Source organism: Scyliorhinus canicula, chromosome 12 (assembly GCF_902713615.1).
Source record: "Scyliorhinus canicula chromosome 12, sScyCan1.1, whole genome shotgun sequence".
In the NCBI taxonomy this organism is placed as follows: domain Eukaryota; kingdom Metazoa; phylum Chordata; class Chondrichthyes; order Carcharhiniformes; family Scyliorhinidae; genus Scyliorhinus; species Scyliorhinus canicula.
This window is the reverse complement of record NC_052157.1, coordinates 5,141,835-5,164,608: the sequence shown is the minus strand read 5'-3', so window position 1 is coordinate 5,164,608 and position 22,774 is coordinate 5,141,835. Positions and strand designations below refer to the sequence as shown.

General features: G+C 48.2%; 1 protein-coding gene across 3 annotated transcripts in view; it reads right to left on the bottom strand.

Annotated features, from left to right (window-relative positions):
• golm2 (golgi membrane protein 2) overlaps positions 1-13,026 on the bottom strand; it is a 113,670-nt gene extending 100,644 nt beyond the window's left edge. The window contains exon 1 of one of the 3 annotated variants that reach the window (XM_038813175.1): positions 12,502-13,026. In XM_038813175.1, coding sequence (XP_038669103.1) covers positions 12,502-12,654 — 153 coding nt within the window. In that variant the 5' untranslated portion in view covers positions 12,655-13,026. The remainder of the gene's footprint in view (positions 1-12,501) is intronic. The other 2 variants (XM_038813176.1, XM_038813178.1) reach the window with 2 other exon arrangements.
• Between the last annotated feature and the right edge of the window lie 9,748 nt (positions 13,027-22,774).

Here is a 22,774-nt window from a genome sequence, read left to right as displayed (position 1 = left end):
GAGCGAGAGAGCGAGAGAGCGAGAGAGCGAGAGAGCGAGAGGTGCCATTGATGCTGGTACGTTCAATGATTCTTTGGCTTGGGATTCATTGCCTGACAGGCCTCTATCCCCCTCATCTTGAAGATAAGGACCCCACAGCATATGAATCATATAGGTCCATCTCTGATTTGAAAGTTGGCCAACTACTGGCCAACATGCTGGTGCAGCAATGGGATGCTGTATCCCAGGCATAATTGCAAAGGACCAGACAAGCTTTAAAGGGGCCGCAGTCGATGGCTAATATACAGCGTGTGCTGAATGTCCTCTCCAGAGATGATTATATCTATGGATGAGAGGGCAGCATGGTGGCACAGTGGTTAGCATTGCTGCCTCATGGCACCGAGATCCCAGGTTCGATCCTGGTTCACTGTCCGTGTGGAATTTGCACATTCTCCCCATGTTTGCGTGGGTGTCACCCCCACAACCCAAAGATGTGCTGGGTAGGTGGATTAGCCATGCTAAATTGCCCCTTAATTGGAAAAAATGAATTGGGTATCCTAAATTTTTTTTTTTAAATTTTAAATATCTATGGATCCGGAGAAAGATTTAGATAGGGTAGAGGGCTTGGGAGATTTGGATTTGGGCAGAAGTTCATTTCATGGATTCGGCTACTGTGTAGGGCCCCTAGTGCCAGTGTACGTACGAATGAGAGGAGCCTGGATATTTTCAATTGAGTCGGGGTAAGAGGCAGGGGTGCCCTTTTGTCACTGCTCCTGTTCACGTTAGCGATAAGGTCTTCGGGGGAAAAATGCTGATGACCTGCTCTTGCATGTTACGGATCCAGCCTCCTCTATGGACCAAATAACAAAACTAAGGAGGAGCTTTGCCTCCTTTTCAGGGTATAAATTGAACCTGGAGAGGAGTGATGTTATACGTTCTTGCCTTTGCCTCACTGATAGCCCAGAGGAGAGTTCTGCTGGGATGGTCATCGTCCGCTCCGCCCAGTACCTCGGCCTGGTTGGGGGAACCTCGTGGGATTTCACGAAAAAGGTCAAGTACACCATTAGGGGGTCGATGGAGGGATTCTCCCGGAGCTGGCAGCCATTAATTTCCTACTTTGGAAAAAGAGTTAATCACCATCAGCTGTTAATGGGAAGGTTGGAGAGGTTATTTTTCTCTTTCTTTAGGTGGAATTTATATGTTGGTGGTGTGGGTTTTTTGTGATATTATACTACGTAATATTTGTTGTCTGGGCTGTTTGATGTGGATGGTTAAAAATGAAAATTTTCAATAAAAATATGTTTTTTTTTAAAAAGAAAGAACCTCTGATATTTAGCTTCCAATGACAATGGGTCTGGAATAAGACAATGGTTTAAAAGAAACAAACAAAAAAAAATCTTTGTATGTATTGACCCAGAGAATAAAATGCTTCCTATCCAATATGAACCACCTCTCAGCTACTATAATTTAAAAAAATAAACCCACTCATCAGAAACCACAGCTGCAGAAGAGCATATAATATTTGAAAATATTGATGCTAATGCAATATTTTGAGAAGTCAGGGCTAAAAAATTTTTAACTTAACGAGGCAGGAAGGTCTCTCTTTTAATGAAAGGCAGCTTACTTTATTTTTTTCTTACTTAAACTGTGATCACACTGCACTACCACAGCCATGCAAAATGAGCCACAGCCTGCAGCCCCAGATCTTCAGAGCTACCGAGCGCTTTTGGCCAGCTGCATAATAGCAACATTTGGACTTTCTGAAGACAGTTTGATCATTTTAAAAATTGACAATAATGCCAAAATTAACCTAGCACAATGCTGCGAGGCAGCATTAATTAGCTATGCCTTGTACAGATTGACTGAATCATTACAGCACAGGAGCAGGCCTGTGGTCCATCATGACTGTACTGGCTCTCTGAATGAGGAACTCACCTGGTGCCATTTCCCCCGTTTTCTCACAATAATCTTGCACCTTCCTCCTTCTCAGTTATCAGTTTAATTTTCTTCTGAATGCTTCAATCAAACCTGCCTTCACAATACTCAGGCAATGCATCCAGAGCCTCGCCAATTGTTTCTTTTACCAACTACTTTAATTCTGTGCCCCCTCATTCTCAATCCTTTCACAAGTGGAAACAGTTTATCACTGTCTATTTTGTCCAGACCCCTCATCATTTTGACCTGCCTGGGTGGCCACAGTTTTAATGTGGCCAGTCCAGTTCAGTTTCTAGAATTTAGATTTAGAACAGTACAGCACAGAACAGGCCCTTCGGCCCTCGATGTTGTGCCGAGCAATGATCACCCTACTCAAAAACTCACATATCCACCCTATACCCGCAACCCAACAACTTCCTCCTTAACCCTACTTTTTTTTTTAGGACACTACGGGCAATTTAGCATGGCCAATCCACCTAACCCGCACATCTTTGGACTGTGGGAGGAAACCGGAGCACCCGGAGGAAACCCACGCACACACGGGGAGGACGTGCAGACTCCGCACAGACAGTGACCCAGCCGGGAATCGAACCTGGGACCCTGGAGCTGTGAAGCATTGATGCTAACCACTATGCTACCGTGATCAATGGTAACCTCCAGGATGTTGTTTGTGGGGGATTCAGCGATGGTAATGCCATTGAATGTCAGGGGCAATGGCTAGATCCTCTCTTGTAGGAGATGGTCATTGCCTGGCACTTGTGTGGCATGAATGCAACTGGTCACCCCAAGCCTGAATATTGTCCAGGTCTTGATAGATTTGGGCATGGATTGCTTCAATATCAGAGGAGTTACAAATGTGCTGATCAGTACAGTCATCCACAAACATCCCCACTTCTGACCTTGTATGGGAGGTCATTGATGAAGCAGCTGAAGATGGTTGGACCTGGGACACGAGCCTGAGGAACTCCTGCAGTGATGTCCTGGACTGGAGACGATTGACCTCCAACCACCACAACCATCTTCCTTTGTGCCAGGTATGACTCCAACCAGTGGAGACCCCCTCACACACCCACCTCTCCCCATCGATTCCCATTGACTCCAGTTTAGCTAGGGCTCCTTGATTCCATTCCCTAACTGGTCCGTGTCCTTTTGAAGTTCTATACCACCCTCCTCACAGTTGACAGAACATCTCCAGATGTTACTTAATTTTAGGGCGCAGTAGAGCCTTCAACCCATTATATTTGGGCTGGCTAATTGCAAGAGGAATCCATAACAATTCTATTATCCTGTTCTCTTAGCTTTGTACTTTTATTTGCAGGTCAGAAACTGGCATAAGCGATCATAAACCACATAATACATCCACAGGGTTTCATTAATTTCTTCATCGTGTTCTAAATTTTAGTCAACTCCCGCCAATCACCGGAGTTTAAAATGTTTTATCATAAGACAAATTTCTAAGTACAAAATAATGCATAGAATTTCCATAAAGCAAATAAAACCTTTTGGTTTTCTCCAGAATTGTTTTGAACCAAGATTTGGGGGGCGGGGGGGGGGGGGGGGTTAAGGATCCAGATGCACAGAGAGGGTCAAGTCCAAGATTACAGAGTTTGGTTACAACTCTTGTCGGGATAATGGTGTTGAAGGCAGTGCTGTAGTCCATGATTAACAGTCCTTGTTGTAGAGGTGTTGTGGGGTTGATTGTAGAGCCAGGGGGATAGCATCTGCTGTGGACCGGTTGCGGTGATACGCAACTGCAGTGGGTCGAGACCATCTGGGAGGCTGGCAGTGATCCATCTCATGACTAGCCGCACAAAGCATTCCATGATAACGGATGTCAAGGCCACCGATCGGTAGTCGTTGAGGCAGGCTGCCTTGCTCTTCTTTGGTACTGGTATTATGGTGGCCTTCTTGAAGGAACTGGGGACCTCGGAGAAAGGAGTGAGGTGGTGAAGATGTCTGCGAATACACTTGCTAGCTAATCTGCACAGGCTCGGAGTGCTCGCCCAGGGACTCCGTCAGGGCCCGTCGCTTTTCGCGGATTCACTTTCAAGAAGGCAACTCTTACCTCCAAGGCTGTAATAGTGGGTATGGGTGTGTCCAGGGCTGTTGGGGCAGGTTGCACTGATACATTGGCTGACTGGTTGACTGCTCAAAGCGGGCATAGGCCTTGTTCAGTTCATTGGGGAGGGATGCTCTAGCCAATGGGTTGAGACTCAATGCTGTGACATCAAGGGAACATTGCTCTGCACCCAATCATTGCTTGGGGAACACTGCAGATACTGGAAATGGAAATTATTCACTTAAATAGATATAAAAAAAGTAAAAATATTTTCCCTTGCTTAAGGCATTCCAATTTAACACAGGGTAAAGTTTATCCACAAACCCAATTTTAATTTTTCCTTCTTGCATTTGAAGGTTTCAGATTCAAACCAGATGCTGTCTTGTGACAAGAATGTGATATCTTCCGTGAAGATTACTTACTTATATTTCACAAGTCTAGCTCCCGATTCAGCATGAACAGAAAACAGATACTAAAGCCATTAAAACAAAGACAAATATGATACTACAATTTGCTGATTTTCCATTGTATCAGGAAGCATTTCTTTCAGATAACACTGATATTAGAGTGAAGAAAAGCTTGATTCAATGGATATAAAAGCCAGGGGTTTTCAACTGCTGCAGCGGAATGTTATATTACAGGGTGTGCATATAAAATGCAAACAGCTTAATCTGATAGTAAAGACATTTTCTAACCTTCATTATTTCTGATCAGTCAACATTTGCTAGAGGGGTTCAGGCTGTGGCAATGATGACTGCACAATGTTCAGCACCATTTGCAACTCTCAGATATTGTAGCAGTTCATGTCCAATTGCACCAAGAACTGGACAATATCCAAGATTGTGCTGACAAGTAACATTCGCACCAGGCAATGACTATCTCCAACAAGAGAGGATCTAACCATCGGCCTTGACGCATCGCTGAATTCCCCACCATCACCATCCCGAGGGTTACCAATGACCAGAAACTGAACTAGACTAGCAGTCCCAAGAGCAGGTCAACAGCTAGGAGTCCTGCGGTGAGTAACTCCACAGCCTGCCCATCCATCTACAAGGCACAAGTCAGGAGTGTAATGGAATACGCTCCACATGCCTGGAAATGGGCAGCTCCAACAACACTCGTGATGAGCGACACCATCCAAGACAAACCAGCCTGCTTGATTACTACTCTTTTCCACAAACATTCAAACCCTACACCACCGATGCACAGTGGCAGCCATGTACACGATCTACAAGATGCACTGCATTAATTCACTAACGTTCCTTCAGCAGCACCTGCTAAATCCACGGCCATCTAGAAAGACAAGAGCAGCGGATACCTGGGAACCCCACTACCTGGAGGTTCCCCTCCAAGCCACTCGCTATCGGACTTGGAAATATATCACTGTTCCTTTACTGTTGCGGAGTAAAAATCCTGGCATTCACTTCCCAATAGCAGCGCAGGTGTACCGACACACACCTCAGGGACTGCTGCAGTTTAAGGAGGAAGCTCACCACCACTCACTGAAGGACAACTAGGGATGGGCAATAAATGCTGGCCGAGCTAGTAACGCCAACATCCTGTAAATGAATAAAAAAACATATCTGGGCCAGAGGCCAACAGGCACAAGTTGAACACCAGCATTTGTTTCTGTAACAAATGCCAATCTTTTCTCAGAGCTGCACTCTTCACAAAGTCTTACTTTAATAAAGACCAATTTATATTGGGGAAAACACAATCCATATAGCCTTTAAACAGGGCAGGGAATAATTATTTGGCAGACATTTGAAAAACTACAGGGAAAGAGTCATGGGTTAGGTGGAGAGATCTTTCAAGAACCGGCACAAACAAGACATGCCAAACGGCCACCTTCTGCACTGTAAATTTCTATCACAGTAACAGTTAGAAGTTGAAACAAACAGAACCCTTCAAACCCAATCCACAGAATGTTTTTTGATTTGATTTATTATTGTCACATGTATTAGTATACAGTGAAAAGTATTGTTTCTTGCATGCTGTACAAACAATGCATACCGTACATAGGGAAGGAAGGAGAGACTGCAGAATATAATGTTACAGTTATAGCAAGGTGTACAGAAAAGATCAACTTATCATCTTGTGACCTCATTGTACCGATATTCTACATCTGCATTTTACAGCCTTGTGGTTATATGGAGCTTTTTTTGGAATAGGCAATTAAATGCAAAAATATAAACACAGTCTGTGAAAGGATCATATTTGAAACAACCTCAAGGAAATTTCCATTTCAGAAGTGGAATATTTTGGTAGCATAAAGAGAGAGGCAGGCCACTTAGTTTTGGATAGAGAGTCAAAATGGTATGGACAATCAAATAAATGTAAGGACACATTAAGTAGGGTGCTCTTTCCAAGGACTGGTGCAGATTTGATGAGCCGAATGGCCTCCTTCTGCACTGTAAATTCTGAAAAGAGAATTATGTTTTTTGCCTTGAATTGTTCCGGAGAACTTGGATACATTAATGAAATGAGCAAACTGCTGGCGGCATCCATAGAAAGGGAACAGTTGTGTACATTCAATGGTAAAATACTGAAGGGTATGGAGGAAGACAGCAACCTACAGATGCAAATAAACAAAATCTTTTGGCTATTCGAATGCAGTTGAAGACACTGTAAAACAGGCCAACATTATATGTATTTTTTTAAAATTGAAAACGAGAATGTTTTGAGCACTCCCCAATAGTAGGCAAAGTAATGCATAGAACATAGAACGATACAGCGCAGTACAGGCCCTTCGGCCCACGATGTTGCACCGACATGGGAAGTCAAAAACTAAAGGCCATCTAACCTACACTATGCCATTATCATCCATATGCTTATCCAATAAACTTTTAAATGCCCTCAATGTTGGCGAGTTCACTACTGTTGCAGGTAGGGCATTCCACGGCCTCACCACTCTTTGCGTCTGACATCTATCCTATATCTATTACCCCTCAATTTAAGGCTATGTCCCCTCGTGCTAGCCACCTCCATCCGTGGGAGAAGGCTCTCACTGTCCACCCTATCTAACCCTCTGATCATTTTGTATGCCTCTATTAAGTCACCTCTTAAGGTTGTTCTCGTTAGAGAAAAGAAGGTTAAGTCCATCAGCCTTTCCTCAGAAGATCTTCCCTCCATACCAGGCAACATCCTGGTAAATCTCCTCTGCACTCGTTCCAAAGCTTCCACGTCCTTCCTATAATGAGGCGACCAGAACTGTACGCAATACTCCAAATGCGGCCGTACCAGAGTTTTGTACCGCTGCAACATGACCTCATGGCTCCGGTACTCAATCCCTCTACCAATAAAGGCCAACACACCATAGGCCTTCTTCACAACCCTATCAACCTGGGTGGCAACTTTCAGGGATCTATGTACATGGGCACCGAGATCCCTCTGCTCATCCACACTGCCCAAGAATTTTACCATTAGCCAAATATTCCGCATTCCTGTTTTTCTTTCCAAAGTGAATCACCTCACACTTCTCCACATTAAACTCCATTTGCCACCTCTCAGCCCAGCTCTGCAGCTTATCTATGTCCCTCTGTAACCTGCAACATCCTTCCACACTGTCTACAACTCCACCGACTTTAGTGTCGTCTGCAAATTTACTCACCCAACCTTCTGTGCCCTCCTCATTTATAAAAATGACAAACAGCAACGGCCCCAGAACAGATCCTTGTGGTACGCCACTCGTAACTGAACTCCATTCTGAACATTTCCCATCAACTATCACTCTCTGTCTTCTTTCAACTAGCCAATTTCTGATCCACATCTCTAAATCACCCTCAATCCCCAGCCTCCGTATTTTCTGCAATAGCCGACCGTGGGGAACCTTATCAAACGCTTTACTGAAATCCATATAGACCACATCAACTGCTCTACCCTCGTCTACCTGTTCAGTCACCTTCTCAAAGAACTCAATAAGGTTTGTGAGGCATGACCTACCCTTCACAAAAACATGCATAACATACGTTCACCTGAAAATGTAATTATGAAGATGATTAAAATGCTGAGATGGTTTTCAGTGGAGCAGAGAATAAGGAAACTTACAACTTTTATGTATATAGTGCCACTAACATAATAAAATGTCCAGTATAGAACATTATGTAACAAAATATGGCACCAATCCACATAAGGAAATGGTAGGTCAGATGATCAAAAGTTTCCAAGATATCTGTCCTCTGCTGTTGGCTTTCCCACAGTGAATATCAAGCTAGTGCTCCCGATACTGCAATGTGCACCATCTACTTTCATCCATGTTCAGCAACAACAGAAGAGTTTCACAAACTACATCTAATTAAATGTCAAGAGTGGATTAAAGGAGGAGATTTAAAAAACATAACCATAGCTCCCATTATTGATTAACCATGCATTCTGGATGAGATCAGAATCAGGCTAGACATCCCATAGCACCATACCACTCCAAAATGAATAAAAAGGCTCGAGGCGAGCTAGAAGAGTTGAACACGCACAGAAAGGGGGAAAACTCTTAAAATAGCTCATCAGAAATCCACAATTCATGTTAATTTCACTGGCGATAGGGTTAGCTGACAGGAAATCCTGCCCACTGGCTTTTAGAAGAATGAGAGTTGATTTTATTGAAATGTAACATTGAGGGGGATTGACAGGGTAGATGCCGAGAGAGTGTTTCTTCTTGCCCGACATTTAATTGCTAAACAATAATTCCAACAAATGCAAGCTCCTATTCTTTTCATCACAATAAAACTTTGCTGATGTTCCATCCACAATATACTCTGCCAACCTTTATTATAGATATCTGTCTTGGGCTGCCACAATCAACTTCAAAGTGCACTTCCCTGGATACCAGAGATACATTGCTCAGGGAAAGAGCTTGCAAGTCTTTCTTTTTTTTTTAAAATTTAGCGTACCCAATTATTTTTTCAATTAAGGGGCAATTTAGCGTAGCCAATCCACCTACTCTGCACATCTTTGGGTTGTGGGGGCGAAACCCACGCGGACACGGGGAGAATGTGCAAACTCCTCACGGACAGTGACCCAGGGCCGGGATTCGAACCCGGGTCCTCAGCGCCGTAGGCAGCAATGCTAACCACTGTGCCACCTAACCACTGTGCCACGCAAGTCTTTCTTAACTGATGTCACTAACAGTGTGTTGAGTGCATGACTAAAGTTCATGGTTACATAGATCACAGAATTCAGTGCAGAAGGCCACCCTGCCCACCGAGTCCACACTGTCCCCTGGAACGAGCCACACCCTATCCCCGCAACCCCACCCAACCTTTCTGGACACAAAGGGCAATTTATCATGGCCAATCCACCCAACCTGCTCATCTTTGGACTGTGGGAGAAAACCAGAGCCCCCAGAGGAAACCTACGCACACATGGGGAGAGCGTGCAGACTCCACACAGACAGTGACCCAAGCCGGGAATCGAACATGGGATCCTGGAGCTGTGAAGCTAACCACTGTGCGACCGTGCCGCCTATGGATTGGATTTTGTTTATTGTCACGTGTACCGAGGTACAGTGAAAAGTATTTTTCTGCCAGCAGCTCAACAGATCATTAAGTACATGGGAAGAAAAGAAATACATAATAGGGCAACACAAGGTACACAATGCACAATGATTTCCCCTTTGATCCTGTAATTATCAGGTGACTCCTAGGCTTCCCTTTCTCTCGAGCAACAATGGGAACTTCAATCTGAGATACATGGTGGATAGCAACCTATAATGCTAAAGTACTAGATTGAACCACAATAATCATGCATTATACACAAGACAGCTTGTGCTGCTGAGGTAATATTACATAATGCAGGATCTGAAACATAATGATCTATTAACATTTATTTCATATTCTGTAACTAATGCCGTTACAAGAATTAAGAAATTTCAATCACTAGCTGCGTTCATTAGAAACATTAATATTTAAATCAAAAAATATTGTGCAACTTTAATTTTGCAATTGTATATTAGGGAAAAAAATAATTCAATTTGCAGAATCAGGAAGTGCATAAAGCACTTGGCCTTTGGGTTTGAGCTCCATCTTCCTCGTTTTCATGACACCAATCCCCGACCTATACCAAAATATTTTATTCACTTCTCTAATGCCAATTCTACTGCAGCAAGCACTGCAAAAGATCGGCAGGGAACTTGTTCCTATACCATTTGCTATGCTCAAGGAGAACAGATTACAATATGATGTAAATGTTGCTCGATGACTTTTTCATGCACGCCATGACCCTGTTCCTATGGGCATCACTACCTTCCACATTTGGAATTTGAAACTTACCACACAAATACAAATGCCAACCATGGAAACCTCAACAGCTATGCTAGAAGAGTCTAATGAACCAAATATTACCTCGATCATCTTCAAATTAGACCTCAGGTTCCAGGCCTTCAACAATTCCACACCCCAGCCACAGAGGTGAAGCCAGACACATCACAAAGTCAGCATTCTATTTGATCCCAAGTTTTCAATATCAGGACCACCGTTTCAGCAAGTCATGCCTGGTTTAGCTAGTTCTACGTTGGTGGAATATGGATATCAGTCGGAGTGCCAACACAACCAAATCGGAAACAGAAGTCAAGCTTCCAGCACCACGTCACAAAGACCGCCACAGCCCAACTGCAGCTGAAATCCTCATTCATGCCTTTGTCAACTCTAGACTAACTAACCCACTGCTCTCCAGACCTGCCCCCACCCCCAAACTATAGCAGTAGTTAGTAGCAAAACGCAAACACCCAGATGCAAAGCAGAGCTCGCAGATAAGGAAGCTTTTGTGCAGAAAAATAAGTATCAGATGTCTGCCCATAAATTCTACTCTAAACTAAAAAGAAATTATTTGCTGGATTTGGCTTAGTGTTAAAACCTATTGGATGTTGTTTGGGGTAGGTGTTTAGAGTGGGTGAGGAGGGCAATTTAAGCATACTGCCTGTGCTTGTTGTGTTTTAAAGTTTAATAAATATTGTTAATTGAATAATAACCTTTATTAGTGTCACAAAAAGACTTACTGCAATGAAGTTACTGTGAAAATTTGTGAAAAATTTACAAGACAGCCCCCTTTCCTCACATTTTTTTCCCAAATCACAAAAATAATAGTTTAGAACTGGTGTGCGAAGTTTGAGATGCCTTCACATTGAACATCAGCAGGGTTCATAACAATAGCAAGAACTCTACATGGTATTGCCATAAAGTCAATTCACCAGTGATGATGCACATGTCCGAATTAGAACTTTTCCACATTCCACTAATTCCAAGGTACAGGAGCAATTTACTGGCACCACACAGTAGCACAGCAGTCAGCACTATTGCTTCACAGAGCAAGGGTCCCAGGTTCAATTCCCACTTGGGTCACTGTCTGTGCAGAGTCTGCATGTTCCCTTCATGTCTGTGTGGTGTGCAGTATCCAAGGTGCGGCGTGCGCAGCCCCCACGCATGCAGTGCCCCCCATCACCCCCCTCCAGGTGTGCAGCGCGCTCCTTCCCCCCTCCAGGTGTGCAGCACACTCCCCCCCCCCCCTCCAGGTGTGCAGCACGCTCCCCCCCCTCCAAGTGTGCAGCGCACTCCCCCCCCCCCCCCCCCCCCCCCAAGTGTGCAGCGCGCTCCCCCCCCCCTCCAAGTGTGCAGCGCGCTCCCCCCCCCTCCAGTGTGCAGCACGCCCCCCCCTCCAGGTGTGCAGCACGCCCCCCCCCTCCAGGTGTGCAGCACGCCCCCCCCCTCCAGGTGTGCAGCACGCCCCCCCCTCCAGGTGTGCAGCACGCCCCCCCCTCCAGGTGTGCAGCGTGCTCCCCCCCTTCCAGGTGTGCAGCGTGCTCCCCCCCACCCCGGTGCCCCCCCATCCCCCGCCCAGGTGCCCCCCCCCCATCCCCCGCCCAGGTGCCCCCCCCCCCAGGTCCCCCCCCCCCCATCCCCCGCCCAGGTGCCCCCCCCCAGGTGCCCCCCCCATCCCCCACCCAGGTGCCCCCCCCATCCCCCGCCCAGGTGCCCCCCCCCCCATCCCCCGCCCAGGTGCCCCCCCCCCATCCCCCGCCCAGGTGCCCCCCCCCATCCCCCGCCCAGGTGCCCCCCCCATCCCCCGCCCAGGTGCCCCCCCCCATCCCCCGCCCAGGCGCCCCCCCCCCACCCCCCGCCCAGGTGCCCCCCCCCCATCCCCCGCCCAGGTGCCCCCCCCCATCCCCCGCCCAGGTGCGCCCCCCCCCCATCCCCCGCCCAGGTGCGCCCCCCCCCCCCATCCCCCGCCCAGGTGCGCCCCCCCCCCCATCCCCCGCCCAGGTGCGCCCCCCCCCCATCCCCCGCCCAGGTGCGCCCCCCCCCATCCCCCGCCCAGGTGCGCCCCCCCCCCATCCCCCGCCCAGGTGCGCCCCCCCCCCCATCCCCCGCCCAGGTGCGCCCCCCCCCCATCCCCCGCCCAGGTGCGCCCCCCCCCCATCCCCCGCCCAGGTGCGCCCCCCCCCCCATCCCCCGCCCAGGTGCGCCCCCCCCCCCATCCCCCGCCCAGGTGCCCCCATCCCATCCCCCGCCCAGGTGCCCCCCCCCCATCCCCCGCCCTACCTGCACCTGTAGCTCGGTCACCTCCAGCTGGAGGCGGGAGTGGCGGCCGGACAGCGCCCAGTAGTTGAAGGCCAGGCCGGCCAGGAGCAGCAGCAGGGCGACCGACAGCAGCGAGGGCAGGCGGCCCCCCCGGCGGCTGTTTCCGAACATCATGGCGGAGCGGGCCGGGCGGAGAGACAGGCAGGCGGGCCCGGGGAGCGGGGGCCCGGGGAGCTGGGGCCCGCGGAGCGGGGAGGAGGGAGCGGGGCCCCGCCGCCCGCCGCTAACCCGGCCCGGGCGATGACAACCCGCCGCCCCGAACTCACTGCATCCCGGTCAGGGGGAGCAGCCAGTGGCCGGGGCCGCCGACCATCGCCCTCCAAACGGCCGCTTCTCGAACAATCCCCTCAGCACCCGAACGGTTAGCGGCTCAGATCCGCCCTCAATACTGATTTTAAAAAATAACCGCCCGCCCGCTGCTCTCCGGAGCCACTCCGCTGCGCCCTCCCACCCGCTGCTCTCCGGAGCCGCTCGGCTGTGCCCGCCCGCTCAGCCGGCCGCCTCCTTATAAACAGGGTGCAACCTAACCCTACGGCGCCAGCCATTGTGACGTCGCCCATCCACCTGCCCGAGGGGGCGGGGCTGGAAGCGGAGGCTCCACCAATCGATTGGCTCCCCCCCCGCTGCGGTAGCAAGTTAGTGTGAGAGGGCAGGCAGCACTTCCGCATTCGTTGAGCCTGGTTCGCTGGGGAGGCTGCTCCTGGGGGAGGTATACAGGCTCCAGCATCCACATCCCGCTCCATACGGATGTAGTGTCTCACCCAACCCTTTGCATTTTTTTCCGTGCTTCCTTAAAGGCTGTTTGGCATAGCAACAGCAAATGCTTGCCATAAACAAATGGAAATTAGCTGCTGCCATTTATATATTCACATTTCCCATTACCTTCTTCACTGAACTCTCAGTCCTTAAGGTAGTGAGTGGGCAGGGAGTTCAGACGCGGTTTGAGGGAAAACATTTTCCATAGAAAGCATTCTTTCTACCATAGAAAGCTTCTTTCTGGTTGTATCACAGCTTGGTATGGATCCTGCTCTGCCCAAGACCGCAGGAAACTACAAAAGGTTGTGAATGTAGCCAATCCATCACGCAAACCAGCCTCCCATCCATTGACTCGATCTATAATTCCCGCTGCCTCAGAAAGGCAGCCAGCATAATTAAGGGCCCCACGCATCCCAGACATACTCTCTACCACCTTCTTCCGTCAGGAAAAAGATACCAAAGTTTGAGGTCACGTACCAACCGACTCAAGAACAGCTTCTTCCCAACTGCCATCAGACTTTTGAATGGACCTACCTCGTATTAAGTTGATCTTAAAAATAAAAAAAAATAAAAATCACTTATTGTCACGAGTAGGCTTCAATGAAGTTACTGTGAAAAGCCCCTAGTCACCACATTCCAGCGCCTGTCTGGGGAGGCTGATACAGGAATTGAACCGTGCTGTTGGCCTGCTTGGTAAGCCAGCGATTTAGCCTAGTGAGCTAAACCAGCCCCTCTTTTCTCTTTTCTCTACACCTTGCTATAATTGTAACATTATATTCTGCAGTCTCTCCTTCCCTATGTACGGTATGCATTGTTTGGACAGCATGAAAGAAACAATACTTTTCACAGTATACTGATACATGTGACAATAATAAATCAAATCAAAGGGTGGTGGGAATCTCAAACTCGCTGCCTGCGAGGGTGGTAGAGGCAGGGACTCTCACAACATTTAAGAATCATTTAGATGAGCATCTGAAACACCATGGCATGCAACAGTACGGACCGAGTGCTGGAAAACGGGATTAGAATAGTTGGGTGTTTTACGGCTGGCACAGACATGATGGGCCGAAAGGCCTCTTTCTGTGCAACAATACTCTATGACTGTATATCTTCAAAATTTGCTTTGCAATGGGCGACATGGTGGCACAGTGGTTAGCGCTGCTGCCTCACAGCACCAGGGACCCAGGTTCAATCCTGGCCTTGGGCGACTGTGTGGAGTTTGCACGTTCTCCCTGTGTCTGAGTGGGTTTCCTCTGGGTGCTCCGGTTTCCTCCCACAAGTCCCGAAAGATGTACTCTTAGGTGATTTGGACATTCTGAATTCTCCCTCTGTGTACCTGAACAGGCGCCGGAGTGTGGTGACTAGGAGATTTTCACAGTAACGTCATTGCAGTGTTAATGTAAGCTTACATGTGACCCTAATAAAGATGATTATTATTTGACTTGTTTTTAAAATCAGAACTTTATCTCCTTCTTGAAACCAAAAGGGGCTGGTTTAGCACAGGGCTAAATTGCTGGCTTTGAAAGCAGACCAAGGCAGGCCAGCAGCACGGTTCGATTCCCGTACCAGCCTCCCCGAAAAAACACCGGAATGTGGCGACTAGGGGCTTCATTTGAAGCCTACTTGTGACAATGAGCAATTTTTATTTTTGAATTAATAGTTCCTAAATCTGTATACTGGAGAGAGAGAGAGAGACAAAGAGAGGGTGTATAGATGAAAGTAGAGCAGTTGATGTCGTATACATGGATTTTAGTAAGGCGTTTGATGAGGTTCCCCATGGTCGGCTCATGAAGAAAGTAAGGAGGTGTGGGATAGAGGGAAATTTGGCCAATTGGATAAGTAACTGGCTATCACATAGAAGACAGAGGGAGATGGTGGATGGAAAATTTTCAGACTGGAGACCAGTCACCAGCGGTGTACCACAGGGATCAGTACTGGGTCCTCTGCTATTTGTGATTTTTATCAATGACTTGGAGGAGGGGGCTGAAGGGTGGGTCAGTAAATTTGCTGATGACACCAAGATTGGTGGAGTAGTGGATGAGGTGGAGGGCTGTTGTAGGCTGCAAAGAGACATTGATAGGATGCAGAGCTGGGCCGAAAAATGGCAGATGGAGTTTAACCCTGATAAGTGCGAGGTGATTCATTTTGGTAGAAAAAATTTGAATGCGGATTATTACAGGGTCATTGGCAGGGTTCTGAGGAATGTGGAGGAACAGAGAGATCTTGGGGTTTATGTCCAAAGATCTCTGAAGGTTGCCACTCAAGTGGATAGAGCCGTGAAGAAGGCTTATCATGTGTTAGCGTTTATTAACAGGGGGCTTGAGTTTAAGAGCCGCGGGGTTATGCTGCAACTATACATGACCCTGGTGAGACCACGTTTGGAGTATTGTGTGCAGTTCTGGTCACCTCATTATAGGAAGGATAGAACATAGAACATTACAGTGCAGTACAGGCCCTTCGGCCCTCGATGTTGCGCCGTCCTGTGAAACCCCTCTAAAGTCCCTCTACACTATTCCCTTATCGTCCATATGCCTATCCAATGACCATTTGAATGCGTTTAGTGTTGGCGAGTCCACTACTGTTGTAGGCAGGGCATTCCATGCCCTTACTACTCTCTGAGTAAAGAACCTACCTCTGACAGCTGTCCTATATCTATCTCCCCTCAATTTAAAGCTATGTCCCCTCGTGCTAGACATCACCATCCGAGGAAAAAGGCTCTCACTGTCCACCCTATCTAATCCTCTGATCATCTGATCTGATCATCAGGGGCTGTTTAGCACAGGGCTCAATCGCTGGCTTTGAAAGCAGACCAAGCAAGCCAGCAGCACGGTTCGATTCCCGTAACAGCCTCCCCAAACAGGCGCCGGAATGTGCCGACTAGGGGCTTTTCACAGTAACTTCATTTGAAGCCTACTCGTGACAATAAGCAATTTTCATTTCATTTTCATTTCTTGTATGCCTCAATTAAGTCACCTCTTAACCTTCTTCTCTCTAACGAAAATAGCCTCAAGTCCCTCAGCCTTTCCTCATAAGATCTTCCCTCCATACCAGGCAACATCCTGGTAAATCTCCTCTGTACCCTTTCCAATGCTTCCACATCCTTCCTATAATGCGGCGACCAGAACTGCATGCAATACTCCAAATGCGGCCGCACCAGAGTTTTGTACAACTGCAACATGACCTCATGGCTCCGAAACTCAATTCCTCTACCAATAAAAGCTAACACACCGTACGCCTTCTTAACAACCCTCTCAACCTGGGTGGCAACTTTCAGGGATCTATGGATATGGACACCGAGATCTCTGCTCATCCACACTACCAAGAATCTTCCCATTAGCCCAGTACTCTGTCTTCCTGTTATTCCTTCCAAAATGAATCACCTCACACTGTTCTGCATTAAACTCCATTTTCCACCTGTCAGCCCAGCTCTGCAGCTTATCTATGTCCCTCTGTAACTTGTAACATCCTTTGCACTGTCCACAACTTCACCGACTTTAATGTCATCTGCAAATTTACTCACCCATGCTTCTATGCCCTCCTCCAGGTCATTTATAAAAATGACAAACAGCAACGGCCCCAAAACAGATCCTTGTGGTACACCACTAGTAACTGGACACCAGTCTGAACATTTCCCATCAACCACCATCCTTTGTCTTCTTCCAGCTAGCCAATTTCTGATCCAAACTGCTAAATCACCCTGAATCCCATGCCTCTGTATTTTCTGCAATAGCCTACCATGGGGAACCTTATCAAACGCTTTACTGAAATCCATGTACACCACATCAACTGTTTTACCCTCATCCACCTGTTTGGTCACCTTCTCAAAGAACTCAATAAGGTTTGTGAGGCACGACCTACCCTTCACAAAACCATGTTGACTATCTCTAATCAAATTATTCCTTTCCAGATGATTATACATCCTATCTCTTATAAACCTTTCCAAGACTTTGCCCACAACAGAAGTAAGTGGAATGTGGAAGCATTGGAAAGGGTGCAAAGGAGATTTACCAGGATGTTGCCTGGTTTGTAGGATAGATCTTATGAGGAAAGGTTGAGGGAGCTCGGGCTTTTCTCTTTGGAGCGGAGGAGGATAATAGAGGTTTATAAGGTGATGAGGGGGATAGATAGAGTGGACATTTAGAGATTATTTCCTTGGGTGGATGTAGCTGTTACAAGGGGGCATAACTATAAGATTCAGGGTGGGAAATATAGGAGGGATGTCCGAGGTAGGTTCTTTACTCAGAGAGTGGTTAGGGTGTGGAATGGACTGTCTGCTGTGATAGTGGAGTCGGACACTTTAGGAACTTTCAAGCGATTATTGGATAGGCACATGGAGCACACCAGAATGACAGGGAGTGGGATAGCTTTACCTTGGTTTCGGACAATGCTCTGCACAACATCGAGGGCCGAAGGGCCTGTTCTGTGCTGTACTGTTCTATTTCATTTCATTAATGACTCAGATTCCGCCGCACTATGGGGCAGAAAGTTCCACATATTTACCACCATAATTTACCAGGAATTAGTTATTCCTCGTCTCAGTTCTAAACTTACTGCCTCTCAACTTATATCCATGACCTCTTATTCTAGATTGTCCCACAAGGGGAAACATTTGGTCTAATTTTACTTAATCCCTTTTAGTATTTTATACACCTCGATCAGATCCCCTCTGATCTTTCTGAATGCCAACGAGTATAAGTCCAAACTGTTTAATCTCTCCTCATACGGCAACCCTTCCACCGGCAGAATGATTTATGGGATTCTATGATCCAAAGATCAGAAAGCTGTGAAACGTGGTTCTAGGGAAAGGTAGAGTGGGTCAGTTGCAGAGAACACAGGAGTAATGAAGAAGGTCTCAGGGTGGTGGAGAAGGTAAGATTGGGAGTGACTATCACCCATGCAGGTCGCCACCACTGCTCCACCATGAACCTGGCAACATGAGCTCGCTCTCATCCACAATCCCAAATATCCTGGAGATTTTCACTCTGCTCGGTGGAAACGTGATTACTCTCCTGGTTTGTGCTGGGTTAACTCAGTATACGATAATCCACTTCCATCATTGTGCCAAATCCTGCCCAACTATCCACACACCGAGTGGAGGCCGTCTCTGATCCGTATTGGACTTCAACTACCAATCGCCACCAGCTCAAAGAAGAAGTGGTGGAACCTACGAAAACCTAACTGGGAGGAATACAAGAATAATAATAATCGCTTATTGTCACGAGTAGGCTTCAATGAAGTTACTGTGAAAAGCCCCTAGTCGCCACATTCAGCCACCTGTTCGGGGAGACCGGTATGGGAATTGAACCCGTGCTGCTGGCCTTGTTCTGCATTACAAGCCAGCTGTTTAGCCCACTGTGCTAACCCACAAGGTATTGGTATAAAGTGCTGTGATATCATCCTGGAATAAAGCTGGCTTAGGGTGGCTTCTGCAGAGCCATCCACAAGACAGTCACCAGAACCATTCCAAGGGGCTACTGCTCTGTCTATATAACCTTGCCTTGAGATGGAGACTGCTTCCCAGATGTGGCAGCTCACCTGATTGGCTCCCTAGAATGTGCTGCCTGGGCCAGATTGGAAGAGACAAAAAACAATCTGGAATTCATCCACTTAAGCCAGACATTTGGAGAGTGCTAAGCCAGTGTTTTTCAAACTCTTTTTCCCGGGACCCACTTTTGCCAACCAGCTAACCTTTGGGACACACACAGGCCAACCTTTAAAACCCACGCCACATTCACTTACCTTTAATGTGAAAAGGGAACTTGCTTGGTCCTCACAATCTCACTCCAATCAGGTACACAGGAGGAGAGGGCAGCACGGTAGCATTGTGGATAGCACAAATGCTTCACAGCGCCAGGGTCCCAGGTTCGATTCCCCGCTGGGTCACTGTCTGTGTGGAGTCTGCACATCCTCCCCGTGTGTGCGTGGGTTTCCTCCGGGTGCTCCGGTTTCCTCCCACAGTCCAAAGATGTGCAGGTTAGGTGGATTGGCCATGCTAAATTGCCCTCAGGGTCCAAATTGCCCCTTAGTGTTGGGTGGGGTTTCTGGGTTATGGGGAAACGGTGGAGGTATGGGCTTGGGTAGGGTGCTCTTTCCAGGAGCCAGTGCAGACTCGATGGGCCGAATGGCCTACTTCTGCACTGTAAATTCTATGAAAATTAGGTGCCCACTTCAGCCAGTTCCTTTGTGCCACCTTCAGCTTTGTGAGAACGGAAAATCCAACCTCACACATGTAGGTGGTTGTAAAGAGAAACCTCAACAAAATGCTTGTTTTACTCAGCGTTGGCGGATTGTCATCGCCCGGGCCGGGTTAGCGGTGGGCGGCGGGGCAGCGGGGCCCCGCTCCCTCCTTCCCGAAACCCAGGCCCGCTCCCCGAGCCCCCGCTCCCCGGGCCCGCCTGCCTGTTTCTCCGCCCGGCCCTCTCCGCCATGATGTTCGGAAACAGCCACCAGGGGGGGCCGCTTGCCCTCGCTGCTGCTGGTCGCCCTGCTGCTGCTCCTGCCGGCCTGGCCTTCAACTACTGGGCGCTGTCCGGCCGCCACTCCCGCCTCCAGCTGGAGGTGACCGAGCTACAGGTGCAGGTAGGGCGGCAGCGGGGGCACCTGGGCGGGGATGGGGGGCATTGCACACCTGGAGGGGGGGCGCTCCACACCAGGAGGGGGGGCGCTGCACACCTGGAGGGGGGCGCTGCACACCTGGAGGGGGGGCGCTGCACACCTGGAGGGAGGGGGTGCTGCACACCTCATGGGCTTTGGGTGTGTTTTAATGTGCTGTCACAGGTCAGGTACAGCAGTGTAGTCTTTTCGTTTGGAGTCAGCTGACTCTTGACTCTCAACCTCAAAAGGAATTTTTCACCCACCACTTTCAAAACCTGAAGCATATGGAACCGGAGAATTCCTACAATACCGAAGGAGGCTATTCAACCTGTTGAGTCTGCACCGACGCTCCCAAAGAGAACCATACCTAGTCCACTCCCCCACCCATCCTCGCAACCCTGTATCCTAATCTACATATCTTTGGGCACTAAGGGGCAATTTAGCATGGCCAATCTACCTAATCTGCACATCTTTGGACTGTGGGAGGAAACCCAGGCAGACACAGGGGGAACGTTCATACTACACACACAGTCAACCAAGGCCAGAATAGGGGCTGTTTAGCACAGGGCTAAATCGCTGGCTTTGAAAGCAGGCCAGCAGCACGGTTCGATTCCCGTATCAGCCTCCCCGAACAGGCTTACAGGGTTCAGGTTACAATCAGATCTGTAGCAGAGCCAGCTCGAGTGGCCTACACCCGCTCCTGATTCGTATCTTTGTAACTGCAAAATACCGTGCCCCAGGATGGTATAAACCTGCCCACACCAAACCTATCAATGTGCAACTCAACGCAAGAATGCACATCATCACAGGTACCTTTTGACCAATCCATTTCCTCTAGCTCCCATTCCTGAGCCACTCCAACCCACATCTGTCTTATTCAAGGACATCCTCAAGCCACCAGCAATAGGTCTGGCCTCACACCACCCCACATTGGGCAGCACGGTAGCACAGTGATTAGCACTGTTGCTTCACAGAACCTGGATTCCCAGCTTGGGTCACTGTCTGTGCGGAGTCTGCACGTTCTCCCCGTGTCTGCGTGGGTTTCCTCCGGGTGCTCTGGATTCCTCCCACAAGTCCCGAAAGACGTGCTGTTAGGTAATTTGGACATTCTGAATTCTCCCTCCATGTACCCGAACAGGCGCCGGAGTGTGGCAACTAGGGGATTTTCACAGTAACTTCATTGCAGTGTTAATGTAAGCCAACTTGTGACAATAAAGATTTTTTATTTTTAAACGGTTAAACCCACCACACCGAGGAGTAACATCTGAGGACCTCTGGCAGGGAGATTGACAGGAGAAAACCTCCAGCAGAAACCACTTCCTCAATGTAGGCCCCACTGCTCGCCCATCGGGTTTGATCTCCCACAGTGACAATGGGCCCTTGAACTCGTTTCCAGACGGGCTGGGGCTCCTGTGCAGCCACCCAACATCAGTGGGAATCCCGAGGCCATTCAGGCTGCAGGTGTCGTGCAGTCCAACCGATGATTCACATTGCCGAGGAGAAACCGCTGACTAAACCTGAGGGCGGGATTAACAACCTCCACCCAGTCACTGAGAAAACTATCGCTTGGTTCTGTAACGATGAACACACAAATTAAATACTACATCCTCATGAATTAACCTCTGTTAATGCAGACTGATCAGAAATCTTCATTCCTTGACTGAATGGATAATTGTAAACAGTCAAACATAGAACAGTACAGCACAGAACAGGCCCTTCGGCCCTCAATGTTGTGCCGAGCCATGATCACCCTACTCAAACCCACATATCCACCCTATACCCGTAACCCAACAACCCCCCCCTTAACCTTACTTTTATTAGGACACTACGGGCAATTTAGCATGGCCAATCCACCTAACCCGCACATCTTTGGACTGTGGGAGGAAACCGGAGCACCCGGAGGAAACCCACGCACACAGGGGGAGGACGTGCAGACTCCACACAGACAGTGACCCAGCCGGGAATCGAACCTGGGACCCTGGAGCTGTGAAGCATTTATGCTAACCACCATCCTACCCTGCTGCCCTCTGCCTCTAGTCAGATCTAGAATCAGAGTAAAAATGTGGGGATAGCTCCTTCACAAGCTGTTGGTGCACTTTAATCTTGATTGGAACCCTTGAGTTACGTGTTCATGAAGTGACACCATAATCCTGATGAGGGGCGAAGATAATTTAAAATGAGTTGAAGAACTCCTTAATATTAATTGCTTCAGTCTTGGGTGGAAACTCAGTGTTAACGTGCGCACAGTAAGAACCAGTAAATTGAGGAACTTATGGCCCGATAGGACGGCTGTGGATAGGAGTTCTGCTAAATCTGCAATTTTAACATAGTAAATGAGGCCAACCATTCCGCACGGCAAGCTCCACAAATAGCAATGCAATAATGACTAGATTTTGGTTGTAGAAGGCAGAGATTCAGGATAAATGGATCTTTTTTTCTGGATGGCAAGATGTAACCAGTGGGTAGCCACAGGGTTTGCTCCTCAAGCCCCAATAGGGCAGCACGGTAGCACAATGGTTAGCACTGTTGTTTCACAGTGCCAGAGACCCAAGTTCGATTCCCAGCATGAGACAGTCTGTACGGAGTCGGCACATTCTTCCCGTGTCTGCGTGCGTTTCCTCCTGGTGCTCCGGTTTCCTCTCACAAGTCCCAAAAGACGTGCAGGTTAGGTGAATTGGACATCCTGAATTCTCCCTCTGCGTACCCGAACAGGCGCCGGAATGTGGCGACTAGGGGCTTTTCACAGTAACTTCATTGCAGGGTTAATGTAAGCCTACTTGTGAAAATAAAGTTTATTATTATTATTATAACTATTTATAATATATGTTATGATGAATAATGTTATGATGATAAGTTGCAATGATGAATTGAGACATTTACAAAG